Genomic DNA, 16777 nt, shown 5'->3' on the forward strand with positions numbered 1-16777 from the left:
TGCTAAAGAAATTTTTCAATGCACGAGCAGATGGAGAGAGAGAGCAAGGGATCACTCCTGGAAGTTGTAATAATATGGTTAACAAGTGGGCAAGAAGTAGATTTTTGGATAGAGTGGGAAATGAGTGGAAGGGGTTGCCAGAAGTAGCTGTGAGTGCTCTGCCAGTGAGAACTTCAACGAGAGATATGATATGATATTCGTTTTCTTAATAATGATTAGTTTTTGTTTTTTTAGATTCTACAGAAATACCTGTGTAACAATAATAGAAAACATGTTTTTATTCAGGGTATTTGCTATTATAGTACTGATTAATAAAATTTTACTAAAAGGATAAATATCAAGAGATATGAGTGGGAGATAAGACAAATTCAAACTAATATTTATTTGCAGAATATTCATTAGTGTGAATGTGATATGCAAAAGAATGTAACATAAAATAATTCATGTATCTTGCAAGTACTATGTGCAATTAAGTCGTATGCAAAACTATCTAAAGGACCCACAAATTATGCACTAAAATCAAGCTTTACATAAAAATATTGATATTTTTTCACAATTAAATAAAGCCATAAACTCCACAACATCAAACACAAATCTACACCTCACAAAATTAATTTTGATTTCATTTCCTTATTTACATTATAACTTTTGAGTAATAATATAATTGTTTCTTCCTCTCCCAACAGTGGGGCCGTTCGTATCTAATTAGATAATTTAATTTTTCTTCTGAATTCATGCACATCACCTTTCTAAAACATTCTAAACACCTTTACATATTATCCTTTAACATTATGTTAAATATAATTTCTTTTTCTCCAAGAAAAAGCAGCACTAAAATAAGTCTTCCCCTCTCCCTGGAAAGCCATTCCCTATCCATAAGTAAAAAAAAATGTCTTCTTCCTTATTTAAAAATCCAAATCAATCTGTTATCTGTCAAGACTTGAACATTATCAGATTTTATATTTCTGTCTTCTAAGGCACTTTTTTACTATAACAATCCACCTATATCTTGGTCTTCATCTGGGTCTTTTAATTTAGTGTTTTGACTAATTTCTCTCTTATTCCATATAAATTTATTCAGTTGACTTCCTACCATACCAGCTTTGTTGATTTTTTTTTGCCTATTTCTATATTTAATTTACCATCATCACTAAAAATCGTGCCTAAGTAGCCGAAATGTTTCACTTGGTATATAGGTTCTCCATTCACGATGCAGTTGAACTTTTTCATGAAACTAGAGAATGACACTTAGAATACCACAGGACAACACCAGCATGAAAGAAGTCAAGAAGCTTGCTTTATGACTGAATTTCTTCTGCTTCTCCTTCCCTCCATTGAAAAATCCTCAAACATTACATTCTTACCCATGAACTGATGTCTCAATCCCAAGCTGATATATAATAATAATGAACATTTCACTGCAATATTTTAAATCATTAATGGCTGACAGCTTCAAATCCACTTTCAAATAGATGACATAATTTTGTTTGTGAAGGGTATCTGGAATATGTTATCTTTAAAGTTCATTCTTTCTGAAATGAACACATACAAAAATGAAAGTCTACACTTGAAAGTTTTTTTATAACACTCTCTATAAGTTGCTTTTAACATTTAAAGAACTTCAGTTACATGCCCATTTTTTATCATTATTTGAAGAACGAGTCACTATGCTTTTATTGCCTGCTAAATTCTGCAAGCACAGACATATTTAGAGTCTAAATTTGCACAAATAGGGAGATGCAATTTTTCCCTTATACATGTGACTTATTGTTGAACATAAGGATACATTTCAAATACTGTGTTAAGCAATATCATTAATTAATTAATGATATATATATATATATATATATATATGGAGTATGTTTCTTCCAGGCTCATGATTTGATTGAACATACTTCTCTTACTTTACATATAGCTGATTCACTATAGTAAAACTATAATGAATTTTCTTCAGAGCAGTTGGATGAAAGGGACCTTAGTAAAGATCTTTTAGTAGTTTGTTTTATTGAATGTTGACTACTTGTTGCTCTGAGTAATTTCTACCTTTCTCGTTTATGAAATTCTATTGTTATATTTGTTAATTTAAAAAAAAAAAAAAATCTATAAGAGGAACATACTGTATTTTCTTGATTTATTTATATAAGCTGGGGAAAAAAAAAAAAAAAAAAAAAGCTTATACCAGATAGCTATTGCAGTGCATTTCAAATAGATCCTAAGTAATAATTATATTAATTTTTACACTATATAGTATTTACCTCTTTTCCTGTAGGAAGATGTTTTGCTAGCTTAACTTTGGCAAAGTTCCCTTTACCTATTGTCTTCAAAAGTCTATAGCGACCAATATGAGGTTCTTCTGATGTTCGACTACGTGTAGTACGAGTACCAGGAACAGGCTCATCTGCCTATGTTAGAAACATCATGTAATGAGGATTAATTTAAAACACACAATAAATAACTAAATCAAATTTATTTTGCAAATTAATTAATAGCTAATGAAAGGTCAACTTGAATGAAGCAAACTACCATCAGGAGGGTTCTGCTATAAATATACAGAAGTATAGTTCAAGATCAAAGGCAGAGCTAGCCCTGCATTTGTACTCTCTTACTAACTGTAGTAAACAAATTGTAACAATTGTTCACTTTTTTTTTGTAAATAAAATATGAATAGTTGTGTGTGCACATGTGCTCACAATTTAAGTGTTCTAAAGGTTAGATAATGCAACACTTTTATATGAAGTACGTTTTCGATGCTTATCTGTAAAATCTATATATAGTTCACATGTACCTGATTTGGCAACTTATGAAGTCACAGAATTAATGTAGCCGAAATCTGTTTCAGTAGTATGTCAAACTGTTTTACAAGGTTTTTTAAGATTATTATACTGTTTAACAAATGTGGATGGTCTGATGATTGGGAATTACCTGACCAAATAGAATGCATTATGAAATATCATGCCACAAAGAGTTGTTTGGTTAAAAAAAAAAGAAAAAAGTCCCTGCTGTGTTTGTCAGGAAACCAGAGTAAATAGTTAAAAGGCAGCTATTAGAATAACCTCAGCCAAACTGAAGCACAATCAACATAAGAAGTATCAATCAAAAAAGTTAATCATGTAGACATGATTCACTTCTTTTGTCTCGACAATACCAATTATGTCGGCATAATATGTAACATGTATTGCTGAGATTATATTTGGATTATATTATATATAATATTTATGCAACAACTTCAAGCAGAGTAACTATGGACAAATTCCAAATTAGAAAATTGGTGATGAGACTTAATTGTATCAATGGCCCTACAAAGGATATTACCAAGGAAGAACCAGAAGAATTTTTCAAGTCATCAGAAAAGGCAGTTCATGTTAAAAATATAAACAGCAGAGCAGGAAATGAATCCCAGATATATTGAAATGTTTTGGGAAAATCTGGAGCAAAATGAATAATGTTACGTACTTGCCAGATTTCTCTTCAGGACAAGGATTAATCATTATAAAAATGTTCCAACAAAGATACACATAATTTCAAATAGAAAGAACACACAAAAAATAAGAAAAGTCTTTTTGACTGTGTTATTGTTGACAGAGATATTTTCACACACACTGGTTCATACCCTAGAATATAAAGGAGACCTGAAATAGGAAGTGATCACCATTTAGTTGTTATTATTATTATTGCACTCTCCATGGAGTTGGCAGATTCATTCAACTGATAACATATTTATCATACAAAATTTTTAAATGCTTAACACTCCTTGCATTAACAACACGTTCCAGTAATGCATTCCATTCACTGATAATTCTTCGTGTAAAAAATCTACTCCTCACAGTCTCTTACATAACTTCCAGGGACATCCTCTGTTTTGGCCCCTCTTGCCTTCTCTTTTATAATCCCATCTGGATTCATCTGATAAAATCCTCTAACTTAAAAGTCTCTATCATATCAACTCTTTTCCTCCTATCCACTAAAATTTGCAATCCACATTTCTTCAACATCTTTCCATGGTCAGCATCCCAAAGTCCTGATATTGTCTTAGTCACTTGGGATCTTCTCCAATATTTTCACATCGCACTAAAAAAGTGGTGACTAAATTTAAGTACAATAGTCCAAATGCGGTCTGACCAGTAGAATAAAATGAGCAGGATAAAAACGTATATCATACTGAAAAGAAAATGTATGAAAGTTTTAAAAAGAATCACAGTAATCATAATCTCCCAGATTCAAATGTACAAATCAAGCAAAGCTACACATAAAAGTTGATCAACCAAAGTCACAGGAAGACTCTGGTACGAACCAAAAACTATGGAAGATAAAATAATTGCACAGGTAACAAAATGTCCTGGAGACTATTGAAAAAGATTAGAAAAGGAAGAAAGAGTACTGTAAAAGGAATCAGAAAGGATAAAGACAAAATAAAAACTGAAGTTAAATATGCTGTATGTCTGGAGTAATTACTTTGAAAGACTGTTAAATAAGATAAAATTGTAAAAAAATTTCTTTACAAAGGCTTCTGTGATATGAGGACATGATGGAATTGTAATGCCAGTATTAAACAAGGAAAAACTTAAGAGCAAAAATGTTTATTTAGACACTAAATTAGTTTTATGAAATAACCGTGTTTCATATCTTTGGGAAAAAATAGTAAATAAAAATAGTAAATAGCCCTGTGTAGCTCAGTGGATGTGGCGTTTGCACACCACCGCGCTAGGCCGCACGAAGGAAGTCTTGGTTTCGAGTCTAGTCGGCGACTAGAGGAAATTTTTCTAAGCCTTTTTTCGACCGGTTCCCGAGTTAGTCGATCTCTGGCACGGGCAAGCAGGTTTTTCCTCCCGGAAACTCGGGTTTTTCGTCCTGTAAACTCAAGAAAATCGACCGTAGAACCCACATTATTTCAGACATTAAATATATTGTGTTAGGGTTAGAGACCACGAGATGGCGGCACATTTGAGCCGTCTCTCTTCACTGCGTACCGCTTAATTAGTGATAGCTTTGGGCCATCTGTCTCTGATTGGGTACCAGTGGAGATTGAACTGCCCACTCAGTCTCCAAAAGTTAGATAGGGCTAAATGGCCTCGCCTACTCCCGTATATACGGGAATAAAAAGGCGTTAGCTGATTTTTTTGATTTTTTTTTAGTAAATAAAATAAAAAGTTAAGCATAAACTATCGATCAAAATGTAAATATGAAAAAGGGAAACCAACAATGGAATGAACACTTGTGGTATGTAAACACTTGATAGATGGTGACCAGTAGCTTCCATGTGTGATAGATGTTTCACAAGAGCAGACCATACCTAGTATAATATAAGGGGAACCAGAAAGTAACCAATTTTTTGAACTACATTTTTAATATAAATTTTATTAAAAGAACAAATTAACATTATTCAATTCTATAATCACCATCGTTAATTATAACCTTATTCCAACGATCTACTAAGTTTAGAATTCCTTTTCTGAAAAAAAGTTTTTTTCTTTAGAGGCAAAAAATGACATCAAACTCCTTTGGACATCATCTTGCGAATGGAAGGTTTTATTTCTTATGCTGTGTTCTAAGGACCTGAATAAGTGATAGTCACTAGGGCAATATCCGCTGAATATGGAAGATGTGGTAGAAGTTCCCATCCTAACTGCCTAATTTTTTCTTGAGTCATTCTTGCAGAATGTGGTTTTGCATTATCTTGCTGCAAAATTACCCCTTTTCGATTGACAAGTGCAGGACGTTTGATTAACAATGCTTGATGTAGTCGCTCTAATTGTTCACAGAAGATGGCTGCTGTGATAGTCTTACCTTGTTCTATGAGTTCGTAATGAATAATTCCATGAATATCCCACCAAATGCACAACAGAACCTTTTGTGGATGAAGTCCATCTTCAGGTGTTGGAATTGGAGTTTGATTTGGAGAAAGCCACTGTTTTTTGTGTTTATTATACAGCATCCATTTTTTGTCACCAGTTATGACTCGTTCCAAAAAGGGATCATTTTGTTGTCTGGTCAACAATGAATTGCAAATCGCCAATCTCTGTGCTTTATTGTTTTCTGACAGTTCATGTGGTACCCATACACCCTGTTTAAGAACCTTGCCACTCTTATGTAAGTGCTCTTGGACAGTTGACCATGATGAATTAAGTTTCTCTGCTAATTCTTGTATGGTTTGTTTGGATCTGATTCAACAAGAGTCTTATGAGCATCGTCATCTAGAGTAAGAGGTCTTCCAGATCGAGGACGATCAGAGAGATCAAAATTTTTTCCTACAAATCTCCTAAACCATCGCTGACATTTGTTAACCTTCAGTACGTCTCCATAAGTTGAGCAAATGATTTTGGTAGCCTCGGTAGCATTCTTTCCTTGGCGAAACAAAAACAGCATACAATGATGTAAGTGGTGCTCTTCAACTTTAAAGTCAGCCATATTAAAAAATAATAATATAAAATTTAAAAAAAAACAGATTTTTTTAAATAGAAAAGTAATGCTAATATTTAAATAAAAATCAAATTTAATAATTTATGTGTTATTTAAGAAAAAGCAATCGACTAAAAATGACGTATTAAAAATAACTGATTACTTTCCAGTCCCCCTTATATCACTGCGCACTTTGACAAAAAATGCCACAATCATTATATTTTGACATTAACGGTGAAGTAGGTATGCTTATATCATGCTATATTAACAGCATGATATAAGCATACCTACTGCACACAACACTATAAAACCTAAATTAGATTTGCTAATTTTTAATATAGTTCCTTCCCCTTTTATTTTAATTGTATTTATTTATTTTTATTATTTTTTTTCGATAACTTATCTTCGAATTCAGTTTCTTTTTTTAGTCAAGGTGGAATCCTACTCTAACTCGAAAATGTCACATCTTCTACTGACTTTTAATGCTCTTGAGTAGAAACTGTGACCTATGTAAACCATTTCAGTTTGCTGCCACAATACTTCATGTTCAGTTTCTGTTGTAATGTGGCAAACATTGTGTACATAGGCGATCATGGAAATACCAGGTTTTTTAATTAGTGTATGGTGAGGTTTTGGAGGTCTAAGGAGATCAGAAGGGGTACAAGGCAACATTTGATACCATTCCATTTTGAAATTTGTTTGGAAGCTTTGGCTGAGGAAATATGGTAGGCATTTCCACATTCACAATAACTGTTACATTGCCCTTATCTGCTTTGAAAATTACAATGTTTTGTCTTGCCTAATATTCTGCAGAGCTAACCATTCCCAAGTCTGCTACATCTTTCAGAATTCAATGAAGGCCTTTTTTTTGACACCAGCCATGATTATCCATCTTGGGAATGGTTAGCTCTGCAGAATATTAGGCAAGACAAAACATTGTAATTTTCAAAGCAGATAAGTGCAATGTAACAGTTATTGTAAATGCAACAGAATACATAGAAAAAATGCAAACTTTACTAAATGATAAAGTACCTATTCAAAACTTGACTGCACCCCAACAGGACAATGTTACAACAAGTCTAACAATATGATTAAATGGTCCAAAGATATCAAAAGATGTCTCATATCAAGCAATTTACTGGTCTCAAAAATTTATAGAGCTCTAAAAGCAAGGCACCTGCTTAAGCCTATTGTAGATACTAGGTATCCTTATTCTCCAACTTCTTCATTAGCCAGGTATCCAGAAACCTGGACTATGGGCACATAAGGCTGACAAGCAGGTCAGGAGAGATATGCATGTCTGAATATTTCAAGGATGTGAAGAAAAAAAAGAAAAAAAAAAATTAGGATTGCATATACAACAGAAACCAAACATGCATTACTGCAAAAGTGAACTAAAATTGGTCAACATAGGCTACAGTTTCTAATCAAGAGCATTCAAAGAGTTAGCAAAAATGATAAAACATCCACAACAGTGCAAGAAGAAACAAGCATGATATTACACCAAGCATCGTCCTCTCACATAAAACATTTAGCACGTGTGGAGGCCAATGCATAATGCCACAAATCAAGTGTCTACATAGCACAAGCACACATTCCACAGTTAATTTTGTTTTTAAATATTTACAATTTGAGTGATAACTGTTTAGCTTAATTTTTTTCTTTGATCACAGTTATTTCACACAACTAGTTGAATAAACAATTTTACTATCTAGATGTCGAAAATATTCAACAGCAATGCAAGCATGAGTACACATCAAAGAGAAAGAAAAGCCATCAAAAACTTGATATGTGAAAAAGCAGATAACGTAAATAATATTCAACCAGAAATGCTTAAATATGAAGGTATAAGAGTTTTGTAGTAGTTTCATTGTAAAACTTTTATATCTGGAAATTGAACCATGGTATTTCCAACCAAAGGAACATCATCCATACCAAGTCAGCTGATGCTCTCAAGAAGAGGTTAAGAAAAATTTGTAAAAGAGAAACTTGTGAAAAATAATAATAACAATAATAAAAAAAAAAAAAAACATTCATTGCTTAAATACAGATCCTTGTTACATACCATGATTTCTCAAATGTTCGTCTTGGAGTAAAATCTTATCCTGAAAACTCCTATTTAGATTTAATCCCAAAGTGTTATAGTTCTAAAAAGGTATATATGATAAGTTGCAAAGATAAGTTTTTCAAAATGCTACAATTATATGGTATAAATGAGTTTACAGCAGCATACGGATTATACATAAATTAAAGATACCAAGAAATTATATACTTGGTTTAATCCTTTATCCAAGTGTAAGCAAACAAAGTTTGCACCTGAAATATAATCAGAACTAGAGCAACTCATATATAGAAGCTAATGATTTCACATCACTCGCCTTAGAATCCCATAACGCAAAGCACATATCCTTACGGGTATGTATAATGCTATACTTTCCATAATACATAGCATTATACGAGTTGCCCTAGTCCTGATTATATTTCAGGCACAAACTTTGTTTGCTTACACTTGGATAAAGGATTAAATCAAGTATAATAAACTCTTATACCTTCGTTGGCCGAGTGGTTAGCATATCCACTCTCCAGCCAAAAGGATGCAGTTCGAATCAACCGTGAGCATGGATGTTTGTAATTGCCTGTGGAAATACCAGTGGTGGTCGGTGGTAGATGTCGCTGGTGTAGTGGCAGTCAGTTGGTGATTGAATGGTGGAGATGGAGTTGTAGAGAAGGTGCCCTCCCTGGAGGTGTCAAAATAATAATATAATTTCTTGGTATCTTTAATTTATAGTATAACCAAGTGGAAAAACTTACAAGAAGATTATACATAAGTCAGCAGTTAAAACTGAACCCAGAATATAGGAAGATGGTTTGACATAAAATCAGGTGTAGTAGAGATAGCATGAATCAGGATTCATGCTATCTCCACCAATATTTATTATCCATATGGATCACATTAAAGGAAGTGGCATTAAATCTGATAACAAAATTGGAAAGATTAAACTCAGCATTTTATTCAGACAATCAAATACTCCTAAATAAATTTCAGAATATTAATTAAACTGAATAGATGCAATAACAAATTTGGAATTTGCTGTTCAGTTGGTTTGCCATTGAGAAACAACAGAATAAGCAACATATTTCAACTATTTAAGGCCCAATTTTAAATGAAGAAGGCAAATTAAATATGAAAAGTGAAAACAGAATAAGGAAAGCTAGTGTAAGGAATCAATTGAATATCAGTGCAAAAGCAATCAAAAGGCAGAATTCAAAAGTAAAATTAAAGTGTAGTTTGGCACTTGCAAATGTGTTTATCTCTTCAACTGTACTGGAAATGTCTAGGAAATCTAGTCAAAAATTCTACAAAAAATAAATATTTTTTCTCTAATGTAGGTTCATTCTATTACTTTCATAATTTTATTATGTCATTTGCTTACATCTCGATATTTAAATCTAAATAACAAACCAATTTAGAAGAAAATTGTTGATAAAGAACTGATAATGAAATATTGATGTTGATGATTTCTCTATGTTTGGTAACTTCTGCTGTGTGTACACATAAGACTTATATAATGCCTTTGAAAGGTCTATGTTTTAGTTATATTTGCTGCAGACAGTTTTCAATTCAATTACCTGACAACATGTTGTGATAAAATTATATCATGAAAATAAGTTCCGAAATCAACACAATTGGCTGCAGAAAAAATTGCAACAGAAATCAAGTTTTAAACCACTTGAATGAAAAAGTAAGGATATCCTACCTGATCTGCTATAACTGATTCGTGAACTGTCTGCAATGGTGTCCGAATACTAGCAGTCATTTTGGCCAAAAACAACTATTCAAACAAAAAATAAATATTTTTAATAAAAATATTTTTGCTAAGGTTTTCAATTAAAAGTAAGGCTAAGCTTCATTAATATGATCACAGAACTAAGTTTAAGGTTGTGTGATTTTTGTCAGCAGTACCACAAATCAAATTGTAATTTTGGGGGGAGGGGGAGCAAGTGCTTCCTCTCACATTTTCTTTTCCCTCCAATCTATATCCCTATAGTTTAAATCACCTACTAATGATAGCTCCCTTTTGATTCATAAGGTGCCTGTGCAGTCCACAGTTTTCAGTTGCCCTGTCCATGACAGAACTCAAGTGTGCATTTTGTCCTGTAAACTCTACTTTGCACCTAAAGCCCTAAATGGTCCATGTGTATTATTATTCATACTATCACTGCTATTCCCACATTTTTTCCGGTGTATATAATGCTATGTACTATGGGAATGACCACTACCTAGATCAGGTGTTCTGTAAACTTCTGCTTTGCACTTAAAGCCCCAAACTCTCCATGCATATTACTCATGCTATCACTGCATTCCCACATCTTTTCAAGTGTATATAATGCTATGCACTATGGAAATGACCAGTTTCTACCTTTACTGAAGTATCATCAGTGGAAGCCAGGCCCTCAAAGACAATTAATGTGCAGTCATTAGCCTCTCTCTCTCTCCCTATCATAGGCTGCATCTTGAATAAAGTGTTTATCTAGTTGTATTAGGTCTTAGGTCTTTCATTGCAATTGATCTTGCTTGGGGTGTTACTGCAGATCTTTTCTTGTTAATTTTATATGTAAGCACTCATTTGATCAAATGATTGCCTGCCTTCCAAACATGGCCAAACCACTCAATTCTTTTCCTTCTCATAAATGATAGAATGTTGGGTCTATGAAACAGGTTTTGTGGTTGATTAAATCTTCCTTCATATTCAGTATTTTGATTGTAAGATGGTCTAAGTGTCTGGGTAGTGGCCCTTCCCATATTGCACAGAATTATACATATTGGGAAGGATGTGTGCTTTGCAGTATGGAATGCTAAGGCAAAATGTGAAGTGATTAGCCTGTATACCAGTAACCTACTTGTGAAGATACTTCACACACACACAAGCTTTGTTTATTTACGCTTGGACAATAATTAAACAATAATATAATTTCTTGGCATCTTTAATTTGAGCTATGTAGAACTGAGAAAGAACAACTTCCTCTTTATTGTCTCTCCATAGACTAGACTGCCACAATATAATTTCAGGCTTGATTCAATTGGTCTTGTTTATTGGTCTTTCTATTCCCATGATTCCAAACTTTCTATTCCATGATGTCATCATGGAATAGAGTTTGTGTCCGATGATCTGCCTGTAATCAGTATAGATACAAGCAGATTGAGAAGTTTGAAGAAACTAGGTGATCTGCAGCCTTGTTTCACTTAATTCCAATGTGGCTTGGAATCCAACAGAAGCATACATCCAAGTGTGCCTTCCATATCTAAGAAAGGACAAGTTGGATTCAAGACACCTCTGGATGTTTTTGTAGCCTTCTTATCACTTGTAAAGAACTCTGTGAATCTATATATATTATGCACCTTTCATAGCAATGCAATCTTACACATTTTAAAGCAAGCTTTATAGCAGGTGACCAAACTTCATGTCGCTACGAGATACATACAAGAATCTCAGACTCGAGAGCTGCAATCAGTCCCCCCCCCCCAGGGTAATTTTAATCAATGATTTCAAAAATTGTTTATTATATATTTCAGATACATTTATTTTGTACAGATGCATACTACTTTTTACACTAAATGAACAAATTAAATTTTTTTAATTAAATAGTGGTTTGTGATTTTAAAGAATTAAACTTGACTGTCCATAATTCTGAATGTTAGGGATATTGAGATGAAAATTGTGAATTTTTTTTCATAATGGCATTTTTTACATTAACTTGCAAGAGTTGCTTCACAAATAAGACAATTGTTTCCCTTTGCAATGAATGCAAAATCTTGTTCCCATTCACTTCTAAAGCTTCTATTTTCTTTTCATGATTTTGGTGCCATAACAAAGAATAAGTATTAACTAAAATAAAATAATAGTAAAAAGATAGGCAAAATGAATTAAAAATAGGAAATGAGGTAGTAGATAAATCATAAAATTACTTGATTCAGCATGTTCCCACAGAATGGAGCGGTAAGTAAATTGTTAAGATGCAGGTGGAAATAAACTGCACAGATCACATGACAGATGGTGTCATCAAGTGGACTTCAATTTCATCTAATTATGGGTTTGTTTTATATTAAAAATGAACATTTAACTTCATATTAACAAATGACTTGACGATATGGCTGCATTGCAGGTAAGAGCCATAATTTGGCCAAATCTGCTCTATAGCATACGGTTCAGATGTACAGTTATTACATTCTACTAGGTTATGAACAAATATTACACTGTCTGGGAAGATGGCAAAAGTTCTAACTAGTACCTCTAATTTTAAACCATCTGTGCAGACATTTACAAAACCAGAGTATTCAATTCTATGAGCTTCAAAGAGCTGCTGGTAAATAACAGGAAGAGTGAAAATTTTCAGTATACTGCAGGGAGAAAAGTTGCATGGGGTTATGTATGAATGTCATGGGAAGTGTATTTAAGTGGCATATGTTGTCTACTCCAATATCTAGAGCTCGTAAGAGAGCTTTTATTTACAAATCACGGGGTTTTAACATAAAACCCTTTGGTTTGAGAATACAAACATTTGACAGATTGCCATAAAACTTTTATGGAAAAAGATAGGCAAAAGGGATTTTATTTTAGTTGCATATAACAGAGACAGCTATTGACATTGAAATAACAAAGGTGGTTCTTGACATATAGACTAGGAATCAATACAATTTGAAAGCTCAAGTTGTAATTCTGATGGCTTGATGGTGAATAGCCTATTACATGTTACTTGGGAACACATAATCAAGTTTTGATCTTCTCAGTGCGCTGTACAAACAAAGCAAAGAAAATCTGCGAGTACCTCAAGTGAAAGATAGGTGCAAAAGATGTTCAATGTTTTATGGTACTTATCCCACAACTGCCTTACATGTAAGGCAGTTGTGGGATAAGTTTAGTGTCAAATATGAGCCCCCAAGAACCTAACTTCCGGTGCAACTGAGATTAATGTTTGAACTAGTTGAAGTTCTGGGTCAGAATGAAGACTACACATATGGCAAAACTACACACACTGTTTTCTGTGGTGAAAATCTAAACCCTTTGCAAGAGTCCAATAATTGGATAATGAATGAGATAGATAATTTGAGAGAAAGACCCTCATACTGAATGACAGAAGATGGTAGCTATTCATACAGAAGACATTACTGTTGGCAGAAGTTCTGTTCTGTTATTGAGTTGACTGGCTGCAAAAAGCATGACAAAACTGATCCTTGTGGAACTCAATCCTCTTAGGTATACAGTTGGGAGAGAGCAGTTCCCATTCAGACTTGGAAGATTCTGTTGGATAGAAAGTTCTTTATAAAAAGAGAGAGATTCCTTCTGAGACCAAAATTGTATAGTCTTTCAATATTCCAAATCTCCAAGCAGTGTTGTTTTTTTCTATAAATTTCTATATGTTTTTTCTATAGAATTTTCTAAAATTTTCTTTAGTTATTTTTCAAAAAAAAGTGATACCAGATGCTTACATTTTAAGAAGGCACCCTAACAGATGCCTCAGCCAAACTAGGTGATCAGTAGTAGAATGACATTTTTAGAAGCAAAATTGTGTTCTGGAAAAAAGATTGTTTCTCTCCATAAACCATAAAATGTAAGAGTTACCCAATTTTTTTCCAGAATCTTGCACAAGCAGTTGCTCAGAGCAGGGCTGTTTGAAGAAAACAGAATTTGTTGTTGTTCTGCATTACTTTTTTTTTTTTTGGATAGAAACTCAAGTGGATGGGGGAGGCAAAATTATTGCTGATGTTTTAGCAAAATCTCCCAAGAGTGTTGGCAATTGCTGTTGGTTCAGCAACTGTGCATCCTTTGAATTCAAGGATAGATACATCTGCCCTTCATTTTCTAGATTTTGTCGCAGACTCCTTTAGTATTGGTTGTTCTTGTTATGGAAGATATATATTGGATCCAGGATTCCTTTAGACTCTGACACCAGATGTGCCTTGCTGGATTCCGGCACATCTGAAAGCAATTACAACAATTAGGTTTGTTACTGTAGGATATCTGCAGAAAATACCCCAAGCTTTCTTCTGGACTTCTATGGGTATTGTGCAATCATCATTCTACCATGGTTCAGTAAAACTTAGAAACCAACTAATGTTGTAGGAATTGCAGTTGTCGCAGCTTGTGTAATACACTGTTATATCATTCACTGCATTGCCGATAGGAGATCAGCTGACCATCGCAGAACTGAATTCTGTTAATGGACCAGTCAGCTTGCTTAATTTTCCACTGTGATATCCATGATGTAGTACACGGTTGCAAATGCACAAAAGTAGATATTACAGGAAAGTGATCTCTCCAAAGTAGGTTGTCAACAATTTCCAACTTAAACAGTGGAAAGAGGGTGAACAGATAGTTAATTTGACTACAGTGACTGTTCAGCTAGGTAGAAGTTCAGTTAGAAGGTGTTGCTTCCTGTGTTTAAGAGGGAGAGAGAGATTGTTGTAGTCTACAACTCTTCCATGTAGACACTATCACAACTGTATTGGTTAAAATCCCAATTAAAAGAGTGGGATGGTAACTGCAATATAACATCATCAAGAATGTATTGAGAATATCTGCAGCAGGAGGAACATAGATGCAGAATCCTGTTATTAGAATTCTGACTGAGTCGGATAGCAACTGCTTCAATGGGGTATTAAATAGGACTTGCTGGAAAGTTATGTGGTTGTTCACAAGGATGAATGGCAACTCCTGAGGAGGTTCATCTCCTGCCCTTACAAATGATGATAATGTTACAGAATGCTGAATCATCACTTGCTTTTAGGTACATTTTTTGCAGGCAGAAGTTTATTGGTTTATACAAGCCAGTATATATTTATATTAGCAAGTTTATATTGGCCAGTATCCATCATTTGTTCTTCTGGAAAAATATCCAAGACATAAAATTCCATTCCCTCTAGGGCATTCAGTATATTAATTGTTCAATCTTCCTGATGGGGAGGGAAAGGTATCCATGCTATCTGTTGACCATCTATTAAAGAGTCAGGAGGCATGTCTTTGATCCTCTGTAATGCACATTCCATTATTTTTTTAATAAGAGGATTTTTATGTAGTGGGATCATTTATTAGTGCATGTTTTCAGGAGTGAGTCCATACTGATTTTTCTCTTTGATTCACTTAATGAGCAAGTCATATCTTTCAAGGATGTTAGTTATGAGAAGGCAGGATTGACATAGGTGTCAACATCCCACCTGACACTTTCTTTACACTTGCCTTCTCAACATAAGAGGGATTAGCAGATTTCATAATATAATGCCTCTTTGCCTTCTGACAGGTGATGCACCGTTCTTTTTTAAATTTCTATATTTCTTTTTCACTTTCCACCCTTTGGCATGCACAAGAGCATGCTGGGCAGTACCCTCACAGAGCATTTCAATGTTTGTCTCTTTATGCTCATTATCTTTATTGTCACATCAGACACAGATGTGACAATAAAGACAAACAGTTTGAGAATGACCATATTTCTGACATTTAAAGCAGTGTAAAGATTAAGGATATAGAGTCTTACTGGACAGTTGAGATAACCTGCTTTAACAGATATTGGTGATTTGGGTTTTGTGAAAGTTGGGAACCAGATACCCATCCCTATGTATGAGGATTCTTCCTTATGACTGTCACTCCTTGGTTCTTAAGTTCAGTGGAGATCTCACTGGGGACATCTAGGAAGTCCCACTGATATTACGCTTCTAGAAGTTTAAAGTTTTGTGGGAGGTAATCATAATTGGTATTTCCCAGACAGATGTTGAATGGAATAATTTTTCTGATTATGCTATTGTACTGCTTCAATAAGGATATCTCCTGAACACAGTTTCTTTACATATTTTGGGGATCCTGCCAAATCCTGGAGAAAAAAGGGTGACATTTTTCCAAGTGAATCATTCCCATGTTGAATGCAAGATTAAGAAAACTGGCATATTTGTTGCAACTTCCAATATTTTTTGTTTCTTAGTTTTGGTTTTCAAGTGTTGAGGCTCACTGAGGGCCCCAGATATACAAAAGGATGAAAGATTATTCACTCAAAATGCCCACTCTCCAGCAAGCAATGACTGATCAGGAGCAGAATACCAGGACTATTCTACATACTATACCAGTACCACAGATAGTCTTGGGTCCTATTCCTGGAAAATGAGGATTGAGACTTACTCCGATACCACTTATCTATGCATGCAAGCCTACTAGCCAACTGATCCTGGCCAGGCCATCTAGGACCACTAATCTTGCCGAGTACAGTATGAACTATTCGTAACAATTAGTAAGAGCACTCAATCATCCATGAATATCAGTATGACCAGAGTAACGAAATCTCGATCTCATGCAATTGAGAAAATGGAAAGGATGATGGCTACATGGGACAAGCA

At 34.1% G+C, this 16777-nt stretch overlaps 1 protein-coding gene across 7 annotated transcripts in view; it reads right to left on the reverse strand.

Annotated features, from left to right (window-relative positions):
• LOC150097746 (MAP/microtubule affinity-regulating kinase 3-like) overlaps positions 1–16777 on the reverse strand; it is a 297798-nt gene that overhangs the window by 253123 nt on the left and 27898 nt on the right. For all 7 annotated transcript variants that reach the window (XM_090407471.1, XM_090407465.1, XM_090407466.1 and 4 more), the window contains exons 2-3: positions 10155–10229; positions 2256–2402 (exon numbers count right to left, since the gene is read on the reverse strand). In XM_090407471.1, coding sequence (XP_090263597.1) covers positions 2256–2402; positions 10155–10214 — 207 coding nt within the window. In that variant the 5' untranslated portion in view covers positions 10215–10229. The remainder of the gene's footprint in view (positions 1–2255; positions 2403–10154; positions 10230–16777) is intronic.

This window comes from Typopeltis vanoorti, chromosome 17, assembly GCF_054136105.1.
Source record: "Typopeltis vanoorti isolate ZY-2024b chromosome 17, IOZ_Tvanoo_1.0, whole genome shotgun sequence".
Classification (NCBI taxonomy): domain Eukaryota; kingdom Metazoa; phylum Arthropoda; class Arachnida; order Uropygi; family Thelyphonidae; genus Typopeltis; species Typopeltis vanoorti.